General features: G+C 36.6%; 1 protein-coding gene across 2 annotated transcripts in view; it reads left to right on the plus strand.

Annotated features, from left to right (window-relative positions):
• FNDC3A (fibronectin type III domain containing 3A) overlaps positions 1-24,487 on the plus strand; it is a 153,502-nt gene that overhangs the window by 122,891 nt on the left and 6,124 nt on the right. For both annotated transcript variants that reach the window (XM_049778750.1, XM_049778751.1), the window contains 11 exons: positions 1,195-1,333; positions 2,135-2,203; positions 2,918-3,036; positions 5,014-5,119; positions 5,208-5,383; positions 7,760-7,873; positions 8,870-9,019; positions 9,100-9,383; positions 9,463-9,675; positions 12,085-12,251; positions 14,317-14,444. In XM_049778750.1, coding sequence (XP_049634707.1) covers positions 1,195-1,333; positions 2,135-2,203; positions 2,918-3,036; positions 5,014-5,119; positions 5,208-5,383; positions 7,760-7,873; positions 8,870-9,019; positions 9,100-9,383; positions 9,463-9,675; positions 12,085-12,251; positions 14,317-14,444 — 1,665 coding nt within the window. The remainder of the gene's footprint in view (positions 1-1,194; positions 1,334-2,134; positions 2,204-2,917; positions 3,037-5,013; positions 5,120-5,207; positions 5,384-7,759; positions 7,874-8,869; positions 9,020-9,099; positions 9,384-9,462; positions 9,676-12,084; positions 12,252-14,316; positions 14,445-24,487) is intronic.

Raw genomic sequence — 24,487 nt, forward strand, 5'->3', positions numbered from 1 at the left:
GGATAAAGGTTGTTCATAATACAATTTTCCACAGAGTTGTTCATGATTGAGTTAGTCATACAATTTCTAACAACCCCAGCAGTTAGCATTTCCCACTATCAGTGTCAACAGTTTAACCCCTCTCATCCTCCCTGATGCCTCTTCCCTCCCACCCAATGCTCTCCCACTTGCCTTTGGGGCAGGCATTTTATCTCTTCCTCTCCTCTCCTCTCTTTTCCTCTCCCCTCCCCTCCCTTCCTCTCCTCTACTTTCCTCTCTTTCTCTCTCCTCCCTCCTCTCTTCTCTCTCCCCCCTCCCCCCTCCCTTCTCGCCCTCTCCTTCTCACCTCTCCCCTTTTCTTTTGTACACTGTGGTTTGTGTTACCTCAAATGAAGGGGTGCCATGAATGTCCTTTTCATATTGAGTTTCCTTATGAACCAGCAATACTACTCCTAAAGATATACCTTAGGAACACAAAAACATAATACAAAAATGATCTCTGCACTCCTATGTTCATCAAAGCACTATTTTGCCTGACAACAAATGAGTGGTTAAAGAAACAATGATATATCTACATAATGGAATACTACTGCGCAACAGTAAGGGGGAAAAAATGAAGTCATGAATTTTGCTTATACATGGATGGACATGGAAAGTATTATGCTGGGTGAAATGAGTCAAAGGGAAAAAGATAAACAAAATAATCTCATTCATGGGGCCGGAGTGTTGGTGCTAGAGATAAGGCATCTGCTTTGCAGCGCCAGCCTAGGATGGACCAAGGTTCTATTTCCCCAGCTTCCCTATGGTCCCCCTTAGCCCGGAGCAATTTCTGAGGGTATAGCCAGGAGTAATCCCTGAGTGTCACCAGGTGTGCACCCCCCCCAAAAAAAATCTCATTCATCACTGAGATATAAGGATGTGGGATGATATTCAGAAACAAAAATAATGATTTTTTTAATAAACAGCAAAGCAAGCCTCAAGCCCACCAAATATCAGCAGAATATAGTTTGTTACTATGATAACTGCTGTTAATATAAAAATATACTTGTATTTCAGAAGCTCAGAAGACTTCATTATGTGTGCTAATGCCCCATTGAAGACAGGCAATTCTTTTATAAATTAACTATTGCAATCCTAAAGCTTCCTTATTTGAATTCATTAAACCAATATATTAGGCATCAAACTTTAATTTATGTCTTTGTATTCTCATCACAGGTTATTGCTTACAATTCTGAAGGTAAAAGTAATCCAAGTGAAGTAGTTGAGTTTACTACATGCCCTGATAAACCAGGGGTACCTGTAAAACCTTCAGTTAAAGGAAAGATACATTCACACAGTTTTAAAATAATTTGGGGTGAGTAAGATCTGATGCTTATTTGTTTGAATGTTAGCTCAGGAAGTTCAATAAGAAGTGATTTCTGAGCATAGAGCCATGAGTGACCCCTGAGCGCTGCCAGGTGTGACCCAAAAACAAACAAACAAAAAAAAAAAAAAGAAGTGATCATTTACGGGGCCAGAGTGATAGCACAGTGGCGATGGTATTTGCCTTACATGTAGCCAATCTCCTTAAGACATCACCAGGAATAATTTCTGAGTGTGTACCCAGGAGTAGTCCCTGAGCACCATCATGTGTGACCCAAAAACCAATGGGGTGGGGGTAGTGATCATTATTAAGAAAATTTAAGGGGAAACTACCACACATAAAACTTTGCACTCATACCATATCATACTCATATATGAAAGTTCATTCATTTCATGTAGAATGATCTCTGAATTTTCTGTAGTAGTACAGGAACTATAACACTATGAAGTGAAAAATCACTGAACTTCTAAAGTTAACTGGTTATCCTGGCTCTCTCAAAAAAAAATGAGAATAATTTATTCATTTTTATTGCCAAGGACCAGAACTTTTACATGCAAAGCCTGTGCTCTTCTACTAAGCTACATTCCTGGAATACATTTAAAACAAATATTTATTGAACTATATACAGTTAATGGGAAAATGGTATTGTAATGAGATGCGAGTAATAGTACTGATTTTTAAAAGCATTACAGGTGGGCTGTTTTTGTTTTCTCAAGTATAGTTTGATATTCTGTTTGCTAGGACTTCCTGGCATTTTTTAATTATCTAAAGCTATTTTGCTTCTTTGAATAGACCCACCAAAAGACAGTGGAGGGGCAGCCATCAATAAATATGTAGTGGAGATGACAGAAGGTCCTAATGGTAAGCAAAACCAGATTCATGCCTTTGTATTTTAGAATGCCTTTTTCCCTTTTGTATACCAGTTTAGAATTCACCTGTTACAACACACTTTTATTTATCATATTCAGAAATAGTGAATCAAATAAAAACTGCTATATTACATTTGTTTTATTATTTAATTTTATTGCTTATTTCTAGTATATGTAGACTACATCCTCTGATGTTAGTTTTTCAGTTAAATATATACCCATATGTGTCATAAAAATTTAGATTACTGTTTTTTAGTAGTAAATTCTAGCTTAGTGTGCTTTACCCTTAAATCATATATTTAACAGCAATCTTTATTACTATGAGATGACCTATTTCCTACTAAAAATGTTTTTTAATTAAGGATAAGCTTCCTATCATATTGGCTATTTCTCACTGTTATAATATTACTGGACCAGTAAACACATTTTAAATACTTAATTAAAAGTAATTATCAGTCAAAGACGGTAACTGTACAAAATCTAGAGTTACAGAGATATTTCACACCAATAAAGCTATGCAAATTTGTCTAGGAAGATGCACACAGTGAAAATTAGATTATTTCCAGGAAACTCAAAATGAGCTTAAATGGTTTCTAACGAATTATGTAATGCTTATTTAGTGAAGCTAGGATACCTGTCGTGTCCATGATACTAAATTGTTAAATATTACCTTGTAACTGATTGAACGTAATTCTTCACCTTACAGGAAACAAATGGGATATGATATACAGTGGAGCTACAAGGGAACATCTTTGTGATAGACTGAATCCAGGCTGTTTCTATCGTTTTCGAGTTTACTGCATCAGTGATGGAGGGCAGAGTGCGGTAAATAAATACATGCAAATTTTTTTTCAAGTTTGGTCAAACAAGATGGGTTACTAGATGCCCCAACGTGTATTGAAATATACCCAAAAATACAGAAAATTTCTATTATGTTAATGTTTAGTTTTATGGTTTTCAGGTTTAGTTAGATCATTGTAGTTAGTGAATATTTATTATTTGGTTGAGAAAATAGAAAATTTTATAAAAGTCAATTTTAGAATAATGCTTAAATACTAACAGGAGTACAAGTGATTGTAGGCAAATTTTCGGCTCCTTTTAAACAAATTGTAATACTTTATAAATTTTAGCATTTTATTAGCAAGCCTATAATTAAAAGTCTTACTCTATACCTTACATTAAAAATAAGTATTTTTAAAAAAATGGTTTGGGGGGGTGGCTTCAGTTTAGGATAACCCTGGTGGTACTTTGGGTCTACTTCTAGTTCAGTGCTCCAGAATTGCTCCTTATGGGGCTAAAAGACCTAGGAATCAAATCCTGGCCTCCTTCATGCAGAGCTTTTTATGCTCAACTCATTCAGCTATCTCTCTGGTCCTTGATTTTAACTAAAAACTGTGTCTTGGAACATTTGTAATTTTTATTTTTCAAATGGAATTGAATGCAAAGAATTGGACTTTTTTAAGAAATAAAATACATGGGACTGGAGAAAGAGTACATCAGGTAAGCCACTTACCTGGCGCACCCAAATTAGATCCCATCCCCCATAAGGTCTCTCAAGTTCTGTCAGGACTTGAACTCAGAGCCAGGAATAAGCCTTGAGCCCTAGGTATGAACCCAAAAAAGTTCTTTTAATAAATAAATTACTAGAATTTTGTTGAAAGTACAAGTCCTGCCCCCCACAGGTTTGTGATCCAGTTGTTTCTCATTTTGTAAGAAAATTTGCCTGAATTTTTTTTAATAAAAATACACATATACAGGCCCGGAGAGATAGCACAGCGGCATTTGCCTTGCAAGCAGCCGATCCAGGACCAAAGGTGTTTGGTTCGAAGCCTGGTGTCCCATATGGTCCCCCGTGCCTGCCAGGAGCTATTTCTGAGCAGAAAGCCAGGAGTAACCCCTGAGCAACGCCGGGTGTGGCCCAAAAACCAAAAAAAAAAAAAAAAAAATACACATATACACACACAGGTAAAAAAGTATCTTTTTCAAAAAAAGGAATTATGATTTCTATGCTTCTGATAGCTTCCTACAAATAGGGTGTCATTTTAGATAAAGTTGCTTACCAAACATTGTTTTTATTATTGGAAATAATATTAAATGTTAACCTTAGTACAATACAGAAGAAGGAATTTAGCATAGAGTTTATTTTTCAGAAAAAGTCTTTTAAAATAGAGCTAAAAGATTCATATTTTAAGACATAGAGATGGAAAGCAGTGTCCAAATACCTGGAAAAGTTTACATGATTTTTAGATTATTTTAGGTGTAAAGGAAACTTTTGTTTTTAATGTTAGGTTAAAAATGCAGTATACAGGGATTAAAGATATATTACAGGAGGTGAGGCACTATCTTCCTCCTATAATTCAACCCTGGTTAAAATTCCTGACACCAAATTTGATTCCCTAAGCACTGCTGGCTATGGCCCAAACCTACTTCCCCTCCCCACCCCAAAATGCAGTATACAATAAAATATCCAACATACTTTAAAATGTCTTGAAAATAAGCAAAACCTTATTTGCAAACCACTCCAAGACTGTACATCTATTTTGATGAGGTAAAAACAATGCCAATTAGATTATAATAAAGGTTTTATTTTTTCATTATGGAAGGAAGTATTTCAAGGAAGTTTCTTCAGTGATTTATATATAACAGTTATATAATACATTTTTATTTACTAGTCTAGATCTTAATTATTTGGGATTTTGATTCAGAAATTAATTTCTCAGTTGTTAGTCAAGTACAAGCGCTTATTTATTTTTCCTTTTTTAAAAACAGTGTTCATTTGTCTTGGCATTTTTGTTTCTGCAGGTATCTGAACCTTTGCTTGTGCAGACTCCAGCTGTACCTCCTGGTCCATGCCTGCCTCCCAGATTACAGGGTAGACCGAAAGCAAAAGAAATTCAGTTGCGATGGGGTAATTTCCACTTTAGTAATAAACTACAATTATGTTAGTTACTCAATGTTTTCTTCCTATTAAATCACATAAAATTTTTGACCTTCAGGACCTCCTCAGGTTGATGGTGGAGCACCCATTTCCTACTACAGCATAGAAATGTCTCCTGTAGAAAAAGATGAACCCAGGGAAGTTTACCAAGGTTCTGAAGTAGAATGTACAGTGAGCAACCTCCTTCCTGGGAAGACATACAGCTTCAGACTGAAGGCAGCTAACAAAATCGGGGTAGGAAGACTTTGCTAACGGAATTAAAATGACTATGGTGTTTCATTTAACATTTACCATAGATCCCATTATTTTGCTTTAAAATGACTCCAAATTATGCAATTTTTATATAAGTCTACATTGATAAATTAGAGAATGGTAACCTGTTATAGAATCTCACTCTTATTTCCAACCCCTACTGAAATTTATGTCACTTCAGATACTTAAGTAAACTTCATGTGATGAACTATGCAGTAATTATTTGCAAATGAGACGCTTCATCTGTGTCTCAAAGACACCAAGTATTTCAACTTGGGAGCTAAGCACGATTCAATTTCTTTTGCTTACAGGGAAAAAAAATTCTTTTTTAAATATTTCTGGCTGGCTTTGACCTTTCATGTATTATGTATTTATGTACCTCCAAATTGGATAGAATAAGTGATACTCTCCATTTTGAAACTGAGAATCTATAAGAGTTCAAAAACTAAATCCTTTTTCAAGTCATATAAAAACAAATCCTAAATCCAGGTTGTTTTACTCCAAACCAAAGACCTTTTTACCTAACTGTGATGCCTGTCATCTCCCTAACATTAAAATGGGTTCTCTGTAAGGACAAAACACTAATTTTCTATATCATTGAGCAATACTTTTTTATTAAACTATTCTATAAATAAAATTTTACAATATTGAAATTTCAAAAAATTTTAAGTTGCACAAAATTAAACTTAATAACTTTAAAATTTCAACTACTACATTTTCATATCCTATCCAACTGAAGTCAATTTTTTTTTTTTTTTTTTGGGGGTTTTGGGTTTTTGGGCCACTCCCGCGGTGCTCAGGGGTCACTCCTGGCTGTCTGCTCAGAAATCGCTCCTGACAGGCACGGGGGACCATATGGGACACCGGGATTCGAACCAACCACCTTAGGTCCTGGATCGGCTGCTTGCAAGGCAAATGCCGCTGTGCTATCTCTCCGGGCCCTGAGGTCAATATTTATATCTGTAAACCTATTTTAAAGTTGTATACAGAGAGTGTTTCTATCTTATCAACCCTAAAGGCTACCAAATGCATTAGGATAGCATTTTATTTTAGTTTAGAAGTTGTATGTTATACTCTACCCACCACTGCAACGAAAGTTGCCACAACCCTCTACCACTGTTTACATCTTTTCTCCTCTTAACTCCATTCCCCATGCCTGGTAATTGATTTCCTTTAACCGTATCAGGGGTTTGTCATCATTCTGTACTATTTGTATTCTTTTTTTTTTTTTTTTTTTTTTTTGGTTTTCCTGGCAGTGCTCAGGCAAATGCCGCTGTGCTATCTCTGGCCCCTACTATTTGTATTCTTATTTTGAGTCTCTTCATTCCATAGATGAATGAAATCCTGTCTTTATCCTTTTACTTTGGCTTTATCGTATTGCAGCAAACTGCATTACTCCATTGTTCTTTTTAATAGCTGCATAGTATTCTATGTTCACAGTATTTTGTTGTTTTGTTTGGGTCAATACCCAGCAGTGTTCAGAACTTACTCCAGGCTCTGTGCTCAGGATCCATTCCTGGTAGGGCTCAGGGGATCTTGTGGTGCTAGGAATTGAATTCAGGTCAGCCACATGCAAGACAAGTATCCTGCCTGCTTATACTATCTCTCTGGCCCCCTGCATAGTATTTTATTATGTGTATATACTTCTTGATCAATTTATTTGTAATAGTTCATTTGAGTTGTTTAGGATAGCATTTTTAATCTTAGTGTCCTTGATATATTTCACATAAAAAATTATCGCAGAATTTCAGGTTAGTGATGATTTGTCAGAATCATCTTAATTTTTTTTGTGTAAACAGTAAATATATATATATATATTTCAGACCCTCCTAAACTAGCTTAAATTTTAAAATACATACTCTAATGCCTTCCTTATTTTATCTATTTCTAACATAATTTCTCCTAATTTATTCCACCTAGTTCCCGTTACTTGCCCTTATTACTTAATATAAAAACCAGTTCAAGTGGGGAAAATAAAAGGAAATAAAGGGAAAGAGAGGACATAGAGTTAATGAAACTTTAAAGTTTCCCCTCCCTGTATCTTCACTACTATAATTTTGATCTTTTTTACTTTATATGAATAAAATGACTAAGATGGGGGCCAGAGAGATAGCATGGAGGGAGTATGTCCTTGCATGCAGAAGGACAGTGGTTTGAATCCTGGCATCCCATATGGTCCCCCGGGCCATCCAGGAGCGATTTCTGAGCGTAGAGCCAGGAGTAACCCCTGACAGCTGCCGGATGTGACCCAAAAACAAAACAAAAAAAAAATATTACTAAGATTGATGGATAACTAGTCAATACTTCTGAGAGGTTGTATAATGTGAAAATTAAGAGCACTGGTTATTTTTTTTCTAGTTTGGACCATTTTCAGAAAAATGTGATATTACCACAGCCCCTGGACCACCAGATCAGTGCAAGCCTCCACAAGTGACATGCAGATCTGCAACTTGTGCACAAGTGAATTGGGAGGTACTGTAATTTCTATGATCTCATATTAACTTTCTTAAGCAATTTTATAAAATTTATAAAATATAATTTATATAATACTAATATATATTTATATAATGTTAATGTAATATATTAGTTATATAATTTATATATTTATAAAATATAAAAATTATTCACTTTTATCTATATATATAATGGTATTGTTCATATTAATTTTCTCCAGTATATTTATTATGTCTAATAATAATTAGTAACTATTTTCTATTTCCTTTGAAACTTAACAAAATGTCTTCAATGTATTACTTAATGGAATTTTTTTGCTCTATTAAAAATAATTTTGGGGCTCAATATGGCCATAAAAAATAAGAAGTAAAATAGTTTATTCATTGTACTTCTAATTCAAAACATGTTATGTTTCTGGACAAACCTTAAACTCTAATGACTTTTCTTAATAAATAGCAATAGAGCTAGAATGATAGCATGGAAGTAGGGAGTTTGCCTTGCATGCAAAAGGACGGTAGTTCGAATCCCAGCATCCCGTATGGTCCCCTATGTCTGCCCGGAGCGATTTCTGAGCATAGAGTCAGGAGTAACCCCTGAGCCCTGCCGGGTGTGACCCAAAAACCAAATAAATAAATAGCAATATACTGTGGCCGGAGTAGTAGCACAGCAGGTAGGGCATTTGCTGAACCTGTCCAGGTTCAATCTCCATCCCATATTGTCCCCCAAGCTTGCCAGTAGAACAGTGATTCCTAAGCACAAAGCCAGAAGTAATTCCGGTTGCCCCCAAAACACACACACACACACACACACACAATACACACACACGCCCCCAAAACACACACACACAAAACACACCCAAAACACACACACACACACACAACACACACACACACACACACGGCATAGTTGTAATTCTGCTTAAAAATTACAAAGAAATGTAAAAGCAATCAGATAATGAAAGTTTTTTTCCCAAAACTGTCAAGACTAATTAAGATGTTTGCCTTCTTCTAAAAGGTTCCTTTGAGTAATGGAACAGATGTCACTGAGTATCGATTGGAGTGGGGAGGAGTTGAAGGAAGTATGCAGATTTGTTACTGTGGACCTGGTCTCAGTTATGAATTGAAAGGACTTTCACCAGCAACTGCCTATTACTGCAGAGTTCAGGTAAAAACACTGAACTTTGGTGTTTTTAAAGCATTTCTCTTTCGTGTTTTTAAGCATTTCTTGCTTAACTTTCATTCTAGGCTCTAAGTGTTGTGGGTGCAGGTCCTTTCAGTGAAGTAGTAGCCTGTGTGACCCCACCCTCAGTTCCTGCTATTGTGACTTGTCTTCAAGAACTGAGTGATGATGAATTAGAAAATTCAACCTACTCACCATCTACTTGCCTTGCAATAAGCTGGGAAAAGCCTTGTGACCATGGTTCAGAGATCCTTGCCTACAGCATAGATTTTGGAGATAAACAACCTTTGACAGTGGGAAAGATTACAAGCTACATTATTGACAATTTGCAACCAGATACAACTTACAGGTAAACTCACAAATAGTTGCAATTTTTGCCTACACCCATCAGTGTTTTAAATAATTTTTTTCTTTATCATGGTTCTTAGAATACGAATTCAAGCTTTGAATAGCCTTGGAGCTGGTCCTTTTAGCCACATGATAAAATTAAAAACTAAGCCACTCCCTCCTGATCCACCTCGTCTAGAATGTGTTGCCTTCAACCACCAAAACCTTAAGTTGAAATGGGGAGAAGGAACCCCAAAGACGTTGTCTACAGATTCTGTCCAGTACCATCTTCAAATGGAAGATAAAAATGGAAGGTAAGTTTTTCTTTTTTGGTATTTTTATTAATTGAGATTCTATGTTAATAATGGTTTCTCATGCACATAATTCCAACACTAAAATTTATCATGGAAGCTATGTCTTTCACTTTTTTGTTTGGTTTTGATTTTGGTTTTTGAGCCATACCCAGTGCGCTCGGTGGTTACTCCTGGCTATATGCTCAGAAATCGATCCTGGCTCAGGGACCATATGGGACACCTGGGACTCTGGCCCCTCGCTTTTGTTTTAAATACAGATCTATAACCATAGAAGTAAATGAAAGTTCCAGAAATGATTCTAAGACCTAATTTTCAGTGTGCTGTTTCTGAGCATCAAAACACACATGAAAATCTTCTTTATTACTTAGATTGGAATGTCAAGAAAAATAAATCATAACTTTTGGGATCTCTGACTCATTTATTTTCTTCATATTAGTAAAAGAAATGTCTCAATTATTTCCAGTAAAAGGTAATTTTTATAACATAATTGATTGGCTTCGGGCCTCTTGACGTTCTAAGTCTGGGATTATGTCTCAGTTCCCTCCACAACTGTGTCACAGGACCTGCCAACTAATGGAATACAGCTTACCTTTTTCATCATAAGATCTATTTGACAGTATGATTGTTTTATTGCTACTCCGGTTTCTTATCTGTGAACTCATTTTTCAATATTTTATTACATCTGTTCCATATACTCACTATACCCCACTAAAATACATGCTTGAATTATATATTAACAAAAGATATTTTTAACACAAATTGTTCTGACTATAAAAATTACTCTTGCATTATTGATACCACATTATATTATATATGCATTCCACAGCTGTTACTCTTCTGATGTTTTAAGAATTGGAATTTAACTTTTCTACTTTTTATTTTATCAGAAACAGTTGTATAGTTTAGGAATTCAGAATACTGATGAAAAATTTTCCTAAGGTTACTCTATTTTTTAATGGAATTACTGTCTTAGCCAAGTATTTTGTAATAGAAAATGGAAAAATCCATGCTGTTTATGCATGTTTATGCATAAGTGCTCTCTTAGATATTTCACATTTAAAATATGAAACCAGGGCTCGGAGAGATAGCACAGCAGTAGGGCATCATTGCACAGAAGGACGGTGGTTCGAATCCCAGCATCCCATATGGTCCGCCAAGCCTGCCAGGAGCGATTTCTGAGCATAAAGCCAGAGCGCTGCTGGGTGTGACCCAAAAACCAAAAAAAAAAAAAAAAAAAAAAAAAAAAATGAAACCATAACAAGAGCAAGTGTATTTCACAGAGCAAACAATATTGATCATTTCCTGAAATCCGCACCTCTGAACGTTAGCCTGTGTTCGTGGCAGAATTTTATCTACCCATTTTAGTCTTTTGTCTCAGAGGAGGTTCCTTGAAAATTTTCTTGCCCTTTCTAGCATTTACATTGGGAAAAGATCTAATTAGTATTTGAAGATAACAGAATAAATGCTATATTTATTTAGATTATTATAGTCCATGTTGTATTATAAAATATCAAACTTTAGTACCTAAAGAACTATTTATTGTAAGGTATGAGTATGGCCTTTAGCTATGGGAAATAAGAAAGTAAAGCTTTTTAATAATATTGAATTTTATTTTATTATGGTAGTGTGACATAATGAGTAAAGTACATGCCTTGCATTGAAGTGGCTAACTCCATTTCGATCCTCAACACCACATACAGTGCTTTGTGCAGCCCAAGAGTGATCCCTTAGCATAGAGCCAGAATACACTCTCATCACAGACAGATGTGGCCCAAAAAGAAATTAATAACAAATTCATAATTACAAAATTATAAATTAATTTGGGCTGGAGGGGTGGCCGGAGGTAAGGCATTTGCCTTGCAAGCACTAGCCTAGGACAGACCGGGTTTGATCCCCTGGTGTCCCATATGATCCCCCCAAGCCAGGAGCAATTTCTGAACGCATAGCCAGGAGTAACCCCTGAGCATCAAACGGGTGTGACCAAAAAAAAGCAAAACAAAGAAAAATTAGAAATTAATTTATATCCAGATAGCATACAAAAACAACACTTTACCAGAAGTCTAAGAAGTCTATTGTGGTTGAACGTAATTTTCAAGATATGACATATCGGGAAATTAATAATTCTGTAATTTTTATTTTTTAAATAGAATTATTAAGGATTTCTTTCTATCACTATTGTTCCTCTGGTCCTTATTAGGCTTTTTAAACTTTAAAGTATGTTTTCTTACATACAAATCTACATATACCTATACACAATAAAACAATGTTGACTTTTATGATCTTGGTACATTATTTAATTTATTTAATTTAATTTATTTTAATTTAATTTATTTAATTTATTTCAATTGTGTTTAGGAATTTTTAATAATATAGTCAAGATTTATTTTTAATAAGTCATTTCCATTTTAGGTTTGTGTCTTTATACAAAGGACCATGTCATACATACAAAGTACAGAGACTTAATGAGTCAACATCTTATAAATTTTGTATTCAAGCTTGTAATGAAGCAGGCGAAGGTCCTCTCTCCCAAGAGTATATTTTTACTACTCCAAAATCTGTCCCAGCTGCCTTGAAAGGTATGTTATTCCCTTTTATTTATTTAATAATGAGGGTAAAAGCATTTTGATTTTGTTTGATAGTATGTTTATTAATATTTAATGAAAATGAAACATGTATATTATAAGAAAATATAGACAAGTTTCAGTAATAAAAGCTATTTTGTGTAAGTGCCAGGAGATAGAGTGCTTACCAGGCTTACCTATATGCACCCTACATGGGTTCTGTCCTGGCACCAACTGAGCATTGCCAGGTGCTGCTCTGGAGGCCCTAGGCATGGAAGAAGTGGCCCAGTATCCCAGACCCTGCAAGACCAACCATTGAACTACTGGTCTGGTTGGCTATCACTCATTGGTGGGCCCCTAGACCAATTTGGCATTACATGGAAATTTTTCCCCAAAATTTTTTATCTGGCATATGAGTGCTTGGTCAAGTATTAATTTTTGTCGCTGGTAATTAACATAAAAATACTAAGTTGAGGGGCCAGAGCAATAGCAGAGTGGGTAGGGCATTTGCCTTGCATGCAGCTGACCCTGATTCAAGCCCCAGGATCCCATGTGTTCCCCCAAGCCTGCCAGGAGTGATTTCTGAGCACAGAGCCAAGAGAAAAACCCCGGGGTGCCACCAGGTATGGCCCTCCCAAAAAAAATTATTAAGTTGAATAGATAACATGGTTTTCTATGCTATTTCTGCTATTGTTACTTTAAAAAAATCTACAAGCTAATTATTTTGAGTCATGATCATTTCTTTAATTTGGACTGAATGAGAAAACTGAGTTATGTGAAGTGAAACAAATTCTTGGTTTCATTTTTAAATCACATTTACACACATATATACAGGCGTACCTTATTCTATTATGTTTCATTTTTTCAAAATTTTTCACCAATAAAAGATTGAGTCACTGAAGGTGCTACTCAAATGAAAGTTATTGCTTTAAAAACAAACTATTTTTTTTAAGTTTTTAAAAAAATTCTATCTTTAAACAATGCTGTTAAGCAGTAGCCGATAGTATGGTAACAATATAATATTTGTATATACTGGAAAACTAGAAAATTATTACTTTATACTTTAATGGTGGTCTGGAAAAAAGCCCACAATATCTTCCAAGGTATGTTTGTATGTTTTTTAAATTAACTTCTTAATGATTCTTACTTTTATGTGGATTTTATAAGGATGGTACTGGTATATATTTAGACAAAAAAAAGAATTCTTTTTTTTTTTTTTTAACTTTATTTATTGATTGATTGGTTGTTGGGCTACACCCAGTAGTGTTCAGGGTTAGTGTTGGCTCTGCACTCAGAAATTGCCCTTGTCAGGCTGGGGGACCATGTGGGATGCTGGGAATCAAACCAGGTCCTCCTGGGTCAGCCGCATACCTGGCAAATGCTCTATGACTGTGTTATCTCTTGGCCCCCAAAAGACTTCTAATAGCATATTGAATACGTAATTTACTAAACATATTTATTGCTATTAGACTAAGACCAGTTTGCTAACAATGTTGATGGATTTCACTGAGTAATTTTTTTGTCCTTCATCTGGTTTAGTAGCTTTTGTGATTAAGGAATTGAGGCTATTCTTCAAGTTATCCTTTTACAAGATTTCTTAAGATGCAAAATTTCATGTACTCCTATTAAGTAACATTAAAGTTGTTTTAAAACTGTAATATCCTCTGTTAGCTTTTTTTAGCTTGGGCCATCAAGATTGATTGTTGGTTTGTCAATCTGGACAGTGTAGTATCTGATAAGAATGAGCAATTGGGGGCTGGCGAGGTGGCGCTAGAGGTAAGGTGTCTGCCTTGCAAGCGCTAGCCAAGGATCAGGACCAAGGTTCGATCCCCCGGCGTCCCATATGGTCCCCCCAAGCCAGGGGCAATTTCTGAGCGCTTAGCCAGGAGTAACCCCTGAGCATCAAACGGTGTGGCCCGAAAAACCAAAAAAAAAAAAAAAAGAATGAGCAATTGATTATTTCAAAAGTTCACTGATATTTATTTCAGATTTGTAATTGGATTTTAAGATGTGTTATATTTATGTATATGTATGATGTGCCAAGTTAAAAAATATTGAATAGAATCTTTTTCTTTTACAGCCCCCAAAATCGAGAAAGTAAATGATCATATTTGTGAAATTACATGGGAGTGTTTGCAACCAATGAAAGGTGATCCAGTTATTTATAGTCTGCAAGTTCTTATGGGAAAAGAATCAGAATTTAAACAGGTTTGTGATAAAATATAATTCTAATGATATAATTCATATTGTTCTCACTTACATGTATTTCCAATGAAATACTTAACTATCTTTACCCTTATCATTTAAATACTTGTTCAGTACTTAGGTATGTTCAAAAATTAATAAGTATCTAATATGTCAAGATATGGCCAGAGACATAGTACAAGCAGTTGCCTTGCATGCACCCAACCTGGTTCTAGTCTTAGCACTGCAAATGTTTCCCCCATATATTGCCAGAAGTGGTGCCTTGCACACAGATCCAAGAGTAAACCTATCCATAACCAGGTGTGGCCCGAAGACCTGCCCCAAAAATAATAAAAATGTGGGAGTCTTTGAGGCATGTACTAAAAGTTTAAGTAGGTTGCTCACTCATTTGTCAAGGATTTATTGAACTCTGCCAGGCACTCAGGAAAAAAAATCAGAATGAATAAAAAGTCCTTAACTGTGAAGTTCAGAATATTACACTGAACAAAATGTCTTTTACTATGGAGTTTATTGCTAAGAGAAAAAAAAAGCCAGTAAAAGCAAGTAAACACATCTATTTTTACTATGTCGGGCTATAGTAAGTGTAGTGGATAAAAAAGAATTTAAAGAAGCCAGAGCAGTTTTACAGCAGGTAGGACACTTGCCTTGGTTGCAGTCAGCCGGGTTCAATCCTCCGCACCCTGTATAGTCCCCCAAGTCTGCCAGAAGTGATTCTTGAACACGGAGGCAGAAATAACCCCTGAATACTGCCAGATGTGGCCCAGAAAAATAAAATATTAGTAAAGAAATGTGAAATACTTATTGAAAAGGCAGTGCTGGGTCCAAAGCGGTGGCCCGGCGGTAGGGCATTTGCCTTGCACACGGCTGACCTAGGATGGACAATGGTTCGATCCCCCAGATCCTATATGATCCTCCAAGCCAGGAGCAATTTCTCAGTGCAGAGCCAGGAGTAACCCCTGAGCATCACCAGGTGTGGCTCAAAAAAAAAAAAAGAAAAGACAGTGCGGGGGTGGGGGGGAGCCGGAGGGATAGCATGAATGTTAAGCATGGTGGTTCGAATCTGGCATCCCATATGGTCCCCCGAGCCTGCCAGGAGCAATTTTTGAGTGTAGAGCCAGGAGTAAAACCTGAGCGCTACCAGGTGTGACCCAAAATCAAAAAAAGAAAAGACAGTGCTGTTTAGTACATAGAAGTAACCGTTGAATAGAGACGTCAATAAAATGAAAATGGGAGAATATACCATGAAAGAGAAATAGTTAAAAAGATTAAAGCCAGACAAGTTGGTTAAATTTAACAAACAAGGAAGAGAACAAGTATGGGCCAAAGTTAACAGGGTAAAGAGTAGTCAGGTCATTAAGAGATTAAGTCAGGTATTTAACCCTTAACATTTGAGTGGCATAAAGATCATACAGCATACTAGATCATATACTGGGGCTTATTTTACTCCACATAAAATGACAAACCAGTGGAAGATTTTGATCACAATAGTCATGATTGGATACAGGGTCATTCTTACTATAGTGGGCCATGGACATTTGCAGAGATTAGAAAGGAGGCTTTTGGAATAAAGTCATTTTATAATGCAGTTATGTCAGTTGTAGAAACATATCTTCATGGCTAGAGAATTCAAACATTGCTTCCTAGTAAAAATGAATAGCAGTCAGATGAATATATTTTTCTGCAACTCCAGTATTTTGTTTGGGGTCACACTAGCAGTGTTCAAGAGTACTCCTGGCTCTGTGCTCAAAAATTGCTCCTGGCAGTTTCAAAGAACCATGATGCCAGGAATCGAACCTGGGTCAGCCGCTTGAAGGCAAATGCCCTACCAGCTATGCTATCACTAGCCCCTGCAACTCAAATTTTGCAAACTTTTCTTTTGATTTTCCTTGAGTTCTCATTACTTTGTATTTCTTTTTTCACTGTAAAATATATTTCACCCTGGTGCTGTTAATAGATGCTATTACCTAATAATGGGCTATTTTTCAATATAACTTTCTTTCTTCAAGATCTATTAAATTATGGAAGGATAATAATTTAAATTACAAAAACCCTCAGCTTAAATTTGGCATGTGGTTGTTTAACTTTATTAAGTGATCTGCAAATTGACATGATAATTAGATTTGAATATAATTTATAAATAGGTTCCTTCCAGGGAGGAAACAAAATATTAAAGAAAATATAATTGTATTAATGTTAAAAGGAAATAGCATCTCACTTTTGAGCATTATGAATTTTTATAAACTACACACTATATAAAACAGCAATGCTAATTCTAATTTAAAAGACCAGTCATCATTTTTTGCCTTTTTATTTTTAAAACACTTAATAATAATTTCCTGAAAACACCCTCCTATGTTAAAAGTTTCTGGGCCTGATAAATAGCAGTACAAGTGTTAAGACAGTGTTTGTTCTATACACTACTAGAACGAGGTTCAACCCTTGCACCACTTAAGATCTCCTGAGCCACCACTAGGTACTACACCAAAAAAAAAAACAAATTGTAAGTTTCAAAGTTTAGAGGCCAGAGAGATAGTACAGAAAATAAGGGGCCTGCCTTACATCATGTGGCCAATCAGAGTTTGAATCTCAGCACCACATAAGGTTCCAAAGCATAGCCAGAGAGTTCAGGAATAACCCCTTATTGACTGTGACCCAAAAACAAGGCCAATAAAAGTTTAAAAGTTCATAAAACTTTATAATTTACTATGTATTAATGTCATCCCTTGACGTAATTCTTTAAAATTAGATTCTCACTTCTTTCAATATAAATCATAACTCATTAATACATAGTATAACTAATCTTAGTGACTCTGGATAAAGATTTTTTGCATGGGAAAATCTATACCAAGTTCTCAGTGATGCTCAGGGATTACTCCTGACTATGCACTCAGAAATTTCTCCTGGCTTGGGGGACCTTATGGGATGCAGGGATTCAAACTACCATTCATCCTGGATTGGCTGCATGCAAGGCAACGCCCTACTGCTGCGCTATCACTCCAGACCCATTATACCAAGTCTTAATGTCTGCTAGCTTCAAATAAATGTGTTTTCCAGAATAGGTGCTTCCTAACCAAAATGTTATCTCAAGTTATACAAGATAAAAGGAAAATAATTAGAGGACAGTAGAGTTGCTTTTAAAGCAGATCAATTCTTCTCAGAATCTCTCTCATCCATATCTAAGGCATCTTCTGTCAGAATTCATTATAGCTTATGTTTTCCTCAATTTATAATGGGGGTTTAAGCCCATCATATGTTTGAAAACATATGTTGACCTGTTAACCCATCAAGTTTAGCCTACCCTTTCTTAAAGACCTCCCTTAGAAGAATTTCGATAGCCTACAAGTTTAGCAAGATTAACACAAAGTATGTTTTTTAATAATTTTTATTTTGATCGTAGTGGTTTACGTATTGTTGAAAATAATATTATAGGTACATATTTACATAAAATCAGGGGGGTTCCCATCACCGATTTGTCCTCCCTACACCTCCATATTTGTCCTACCTCCCATATCCTCCTCCCTCACCCCAGGGGCTGCGAGAATATGTGGTCCCCTTTGTACCTAGCTTACTACTTAGTAGTCTTGGTCTTGGTGCCTCCCTTATTTCCCCCTCTAACTGGGAGGAAGGACTACATTGTTCAAGTTATGTGGTTTTATTTGAAGAGGAGAAAAGTAATAAACTGGGGTAAAAGTCTAATACACCGAAAGTGGGCGGAATCCTTCTAGAGGCTCTCATCGTCGGTTTGAGAATGAAGGAGAAAAAGAAGGTGAAACACCCCAACAGTACAAAAAGAAGTGTCAAATATTCAGTGAGCACTCCAGTGATAACGATAGGCACCACAAAAAAAGCCATGGTCTTGAGTTAAAAAACATGGCAGAGCATCTAAAGAAAGAAAAGAAAAGAAGAAGAAATATATATATATAAATATAAATGGGGACAACTTCAATAACCACACCGAAACAAAGAAATTGGGAAAAAGTAGATAGGTAAATAAAAATAATGATAATAATAAATGAAGAAAAAAATAATATATAAAAGATAAAAAATGTTTTGTGCTTTTTGCCTTTTTTTTTCCCTCCTGCACTGGCACAGTAACACTTGGCCTAAGCATTATGGGGTTTCTCCACCCTTGAGGTATATTGTCACGGGATTAACTATAGACTTCGTTCAGGTTCATTTACTCTACCGGTGGTGCTTTCATGGTGTTTGGAAAACTGCTCCATCCTGGGTGATGAAATAAGACCTCTGTATTTAGAGATCTCAGTATCTGCACAGGTTGAGGAGTGGGATTTATGATGAAGTCTTTCGTTGTGGCTCTAGAAATTCTTTTCCCTCAGTGTGATTTTAGTCCATCTTCTGTGGTTGGTGGTCTTGGTCTTTGCACTGATCCTAGGATGGAACCTAGGATAGCGTCTTTCATTGTGTTTCCAGGAGCCCCATTCTGTTTTAATTGTCTCTGCCGGACCTTTGGAACTGGGGATCATGGTTGTTGTGCGGCTTGTAGTTCAAATCCTAGACTATGGCTTTTTATTGGTCTCAAGATATATTCAGTCCAGTCATGGTTCTAGCAGCGAGTCATCTGTAAATCGCGATCTTGGCTTTTGGACCGACCAAAGGGTGACAAGTCTTCTGATTTTGTCTTATCATTAGCTGGTGAGGTAGGATAACCTGTTCTTAGGTCAAGTTGTTCCCATTTTCTTTGTTGTCAGGATATCATATTAGAGCTGGCACTTGTTGGTGGAGCAGTATTAAGGATGTCCTGATGGGATTTGTTTCCTATAGCTGTTGTGAAGAACTGTGTCAATTCTATGTCTGGGATCCAGGGTTCAAGGCTGGACGATGGTATCTAATCACCTGAGCTCTAAGTTGGGTCCGCGTATCATATTTTCAAGGTGGGATGTATCCCTGTATTGTAAAAAAGTATGAGTTCTTATCTCTAGTAGATAAGAGCTTTTTTTTATATGTAAGATTTCCCCTTTTTTTAGTGTGCCTTTGCAGGGAGAAATGGTGCTACTTTATATTGTTGGTGCATTTGAGGGTGGACAGAGAAGAAAACAGAAACAGGTCACACATTCAAACAAGATAAAAATAGGAATAAAAGTATATGTGTCACATATGTATATGTAGAACAAACATTTAAAAAATGAATTAAAATAATTAAAGGAACCATGTGATGCATGAGACTACCTTACTTTTGGGGAAAAGCAGGTAAAGGGGTGGTGCAATACCGGTCTTATACTTATGTTGGAAGTATAGGTTTCCCCATTGTCTTTTAGAATTTTCTTGTGTGTGGGTTCCCAGGCACCTTTCCATCACTCCCCCTGACCTTCTTGAGATTGGCAAAGGATTTGCGGCAGGGAGGTCTTGTAAGAGTTCTTGCATTGGGGATACTTTTAGAGCTAAGTCCAGTTTCAAGTAACAGTCCACGGTAGGGGGATTTGGTAGGGAGGGCCGTTCAGCATAAGTCCGCAGGGGAGTTGGTTGCCTTTTCTTGCGGGGGGCGAGGTGTGAGTTTGACTGGGTGTCCCTTCGTTTGGGTGCTGGGTACTGGTTCCTTGGGGTAGGAGGTCAGTCTTGATGCCTAATGGATTAAGAACTAAGGGTGAAGAGTTTTAATACAGTGGGAGGTCTGGATGGGATTGGGGGGGTGAAGGGATAGTTGGATTTCCAAAGGGGGGAAAGGGGAAAGTATATAGAAGGGGTAGGAAACAAAAAAAGAGAAAATATATTAGAAAGGGAGAATGGGAAAAGAAGAAAAGGAAAGAAAAGAAAAAGAAAAAAGAAAGTAGTGAGAAGAGAGGAGAAAATAGCAAGGGAATGCTAGTTTGCTTAATGTGTTCAATGAGTAGGGCCTGTAGTATAAGTCTGTACGTCACAGTTGCTGCTTTGATGGTCTGACTGGTCACATGCTTCAAATCCTAAAAGAAGGTATAACCTAGAGATAAAGTGTATGTAAGAGTTTTCTCGGGACCTTCTCGTAGTGCAAGCTGGTATCTTGTGACTGAGCCCCGAGATGCCATCTTAGTTTGTCCACCCTTTGTATCCAAGAACGCCTGTGGACAGAAAAGCTGAGAGGTTATTTTAAATATAGTAAGATTAAGGCATCAAAACATAGGGTTATGGGATGTTTCCTTTGGAGTCAGTGGTTTCCCGTGGTATACTTTACCTGTGATCCTGTATAAGATCCCTAAAGGATTATTATAGGCCTTTGTAGTAGAAGGCTGATTACTTACTGTTCTCTCTATGCTGCTGTTTCTACAGTTGCTGGTTTCTTTGTGGTATAATGTGTAGTCAAGAGTTTGTGTTGTTCCTTTTTCATGTATTTTGGGCACTGCTCCCAAGTATACGTTGAGTATTACCGTGTTTGGAGTTTTTACCCTGTTATACCCTCTTATTTGATTGTTGCGTATTAGTTGTATATAAAGTGTATGTTCTGGGTGCTTCAGAATAGTGCTATCATTCTGTGTTTATCTTTTGTCTTCTGACTTACTTCGTTTAACATAATATGTTCTAGGTCCATCCATGTTGCTGCAAAGTCTGTGATTGTAGCATTTCTGACTGCCATGTAGTATTCCATTGTGTATAAATACCACATCTTAATGATCCATTCATCTGTTGTTGGACATCTAGGTTGGTTCCAAGATTTGGCTATTATTACTGAGTACTGCAATAAACAGTGGGGTGTACACATAATTTGAAATGAATGTCCTTCCAACTTGAGGGTATATACCTAGAAGAGCAATTGCTGGGTCAAATGGCAGCTCAATTCTGAGTTCTTTGAGCACTCTCCAGACTGTTTTCCATAGGTGTTGGACTAGGGGGCATTCCCACCTGCAGTGGATGAGAGTGCCTTTCATACCGCATCCCCGCCAACAGAGGTTATTCCCATTATTTTTGATGTGAGCCATCCTCACTGGTGTAAGGTGGTATCTCATTTTTGTCTTGATTTGGATCTCCCTGATGCTGAGTAAAGGTGAGCATGTTTTCATGTGTTTGTTGGCCATCCTTCTGTCTTCCTCAGAAAAGTGTCTATTCATTTCATCTCCCCATTTTTTATGGCTTTGTTTGGTTTTGGGGGGCTCAGCTTTCTGAGTGCTTTGTATGTTCTAGATATCAGCCCTTTATCTGATATGTCGAGTGAAAAGATTTTTTTCCCATTCTGTTAACTTCTTGTGTTAAGTAGGGTTTCTTTTGCCATGTAGAAGCTTTTTAGTTTGATGTAGTCCCATTTGTTTATGTTTGATGCTAAAGTTCTTGCCATTGGTGCTCCATCCTCGAACACCTTTTTGATATATAGGTCTTCGAGTGTTCTGCCTATTTTATTCTCGATAAACTTTATAGATTCGGGTCTGATTTCAAGGTCTTTGATCCATTTTGATTTGACTTTTGTGTAAGGAGTAAGGTATGGGTCAATTTTCATTTTCATACATGTGGTTTCCCAGTTGTACCAACACCATTTGTTGAGTAGACTTTCTTTGTTCCATTTCAAGTTCTTGCTTTTATCAAATATTAGTTGGCTGTATATCTGGGGGTTTATGTCTGGGAATTCTGTTCTGACCCACTGCTCTGAGGTCCTGTCTCTGTTCCAGTACCATGCTGTTTTGATCACTATGGCTTTATAGGATAGTTTCAAGTTAGGTAAGGAGATGCCACCCAGCTTCTTGTTTTTCAGTATTTGTTTGGCTATCCTGGGTCTTTTGTGGTTCCAGATGAATTTTGTGATTGATTGTTCTAATTCTTTAAAGAACGATGTCTGAATTTGGATAGGGATTGCATTAAATCTATATAGTAGTTTGGGTAGGATAGTCATTTTGACTATGTTAATTCTACCTACCCATGAGCATGGGATGTTCTTCCATTTCTTTAGATCATCTTCAATTTCTTTCTGAAGCGTTTTGAAGTTTCCCTGGGATAGGTCTTTCACTTCCCTTGTAAGGCTGATTCCTAGGTACCTGATAATTTTTGATACTATTTTAAATGGAATTGTATTTTTAATCTTAGGACTTCTAAGGTTATATTGAATAATAGTGGAGAGAGTGGACAGCCTTGCCTAGTTCCTGACCTTAGTGGGAATTCTTCTAGCTTCTGCCATTAAGTATAATGTTGGCTGTAGGCTTTTCATAGATAGCTGTAACTATCTTGAGGAAGGTTCCTTCTAATCCTATTTTGCTGAGTGTCTTTAACATGAAAGGGTGTTGGATTTTGTCAAACACTTTCTCTGCATGTGGTTTTTGTCTTTCTTGTTGTTGATGTGATGTATAATGTTGGTTGATTTGCGTATGTTGAACCAACCTTACATTCCTGGAATAAAACCCACTTGGTCATGGTGTATGATCTTTTTGATGAAGTGCTGAATTCAGTTTGCTAAGATTTTGTTGAGTATCTTTGTATCTATGTTTTAGTGAGATTGGTCTGTAGTTTTCTTTCTTGGTGGTGTCTTTGCCATCTTTGGGAATGAGTGTGATATTAGCCTCATAAAAGGAATTAGGGAGGATTCCTGTTTTTTCTATGATTTGGAAGAACCTATGGAAAAGTGGTAGAAGGTCTTCTCAGAATGTTTGGTAGAATTCACTTGTAAATCTATCTGGGCCTGGACTTTTGTTCTTAGGGAGCTTCTTAATTACATCTTCAATTTCCTCTGAGGTGATTGGTCTGTTTAGGCTTTCTAGTTCTTCCTTTTCCAGTCTCGGAAGATGGTAGTTTTCCAAGAATCTGTCAATTTCTACTGGGTTCTCTAGCCTAGCTGAGTATAGTTGTTCATAGTATGATCTCATGATATGTTGTATTTTTGGGGGTTCTGTTGTAATCTCTCCCCTTTTATTTGTGATCCTACTGATTTGGGTGTTTTCCCTCTTTTTTTTTTTTTTTGGTGAGTTTTGCCAGTGGTTTGTCTGTCTTGTTTATTTTTTCGAAAAACCAAATCCTGGTCTCATTGATTTTTTGTATTGTTTTCTTAGTTTCTATGTTGTTTATTTCTGCTCTGGTTTTTATTATTTCTTGCCTTCTGGTTGTGGTTGGATTTCTCTGCTGCTGTTGTTCCAATTTCTTGAGGTGATCGTTTAAACTGTTGATTTTTTTTATTTTCCTGTTTCTTGACTAGACCTGTATTGCTATGAGTTTCCCCCTAATTACTGCTTTTGCTTGTCCCACAACTTTTGACAAGTTGTCTCTTCATTATCATGTCTCAAAGAATCTTTTTATTTCTTCTTTGAGTTGTTCTTTGATCCAGCTGTTGTTGAGCAGCATGTTGTTTAATCTCCAGCTATTAGTTTTTCTCCATTGCTTCTTCTTGAAGTCAATTTTGACCTCTGTTGCATAGTGATCTGATATGGTACTTCTAATGATCCTTACATTTGTGGTCTTATATAGGTTGGCTTTGTATCCTAAGACATGGTCTATTCTGAAGAAGATTCCATATGGACTTGAGAAGAATGTGTATTCTGCTTTCTGGGGATGGAGGGCTCTATATAAGTCTATTAGCCCTAGATCTCCTATTTTTTCATTTAGAGCTCTTAATTCTTTGCTATTTTTCTGTTTGGTGGACCTGTCCAGTGGTGATAGTGGAGTATTGAGGTCTCCTACTATTATCACATTTCCCATCATGTGTTTCTCCAGGTTTGTGAGCAGTTGCCTCACATATTTTTCTGGCTCTACATTAGGTGCATAGATATTGACCAGGGTTAGTACTTCTTGATCTAATGTTCCCCTAATCAGTAAGTAGTGACCCTCTTTGTCTCTGATCACTTTCTTGAGGTTGAATGCAATTTGGTCTGATATAAGAATGGCTGTCTCTGCTCTTTTTTGTTTTCCATTAGCCTGAATAATTACTTTCCATCCTTTTATTCTAAGCCTGTGTTTATCCTGTAGTTGTAGGTGTGTTTCTTGCAGACAGTTTATTACAGTCCGGTTTATATTTCCTAATCCAGTTCTCTACTATGTGTCTTTTAATTAGAGAGTTTAGTCCGTTAACATTTAGGGAGATTATTGAGAGAGAGGACTGTTGTGCAATTGTGTTGTGTGGAGTGGTTGTTGTTACAATCGGGGGT

The sequence above is a fragment of the Suncus etruscus genome, chromosome 8, assembly GCF_024139225.1.
Source record: "Suncus etruscus isolate mSunEtr1 chromosome 8, mSunEtr1.pri.cur, whole genome shotgun sequence".
NCBI classification, from domain to species: domain Eukaryota; kingdom Metazoa; phylum Chordata; class Mammalia; order Eulipotyphla; family Soricidae; genus Suncus; species Suncus etruscus.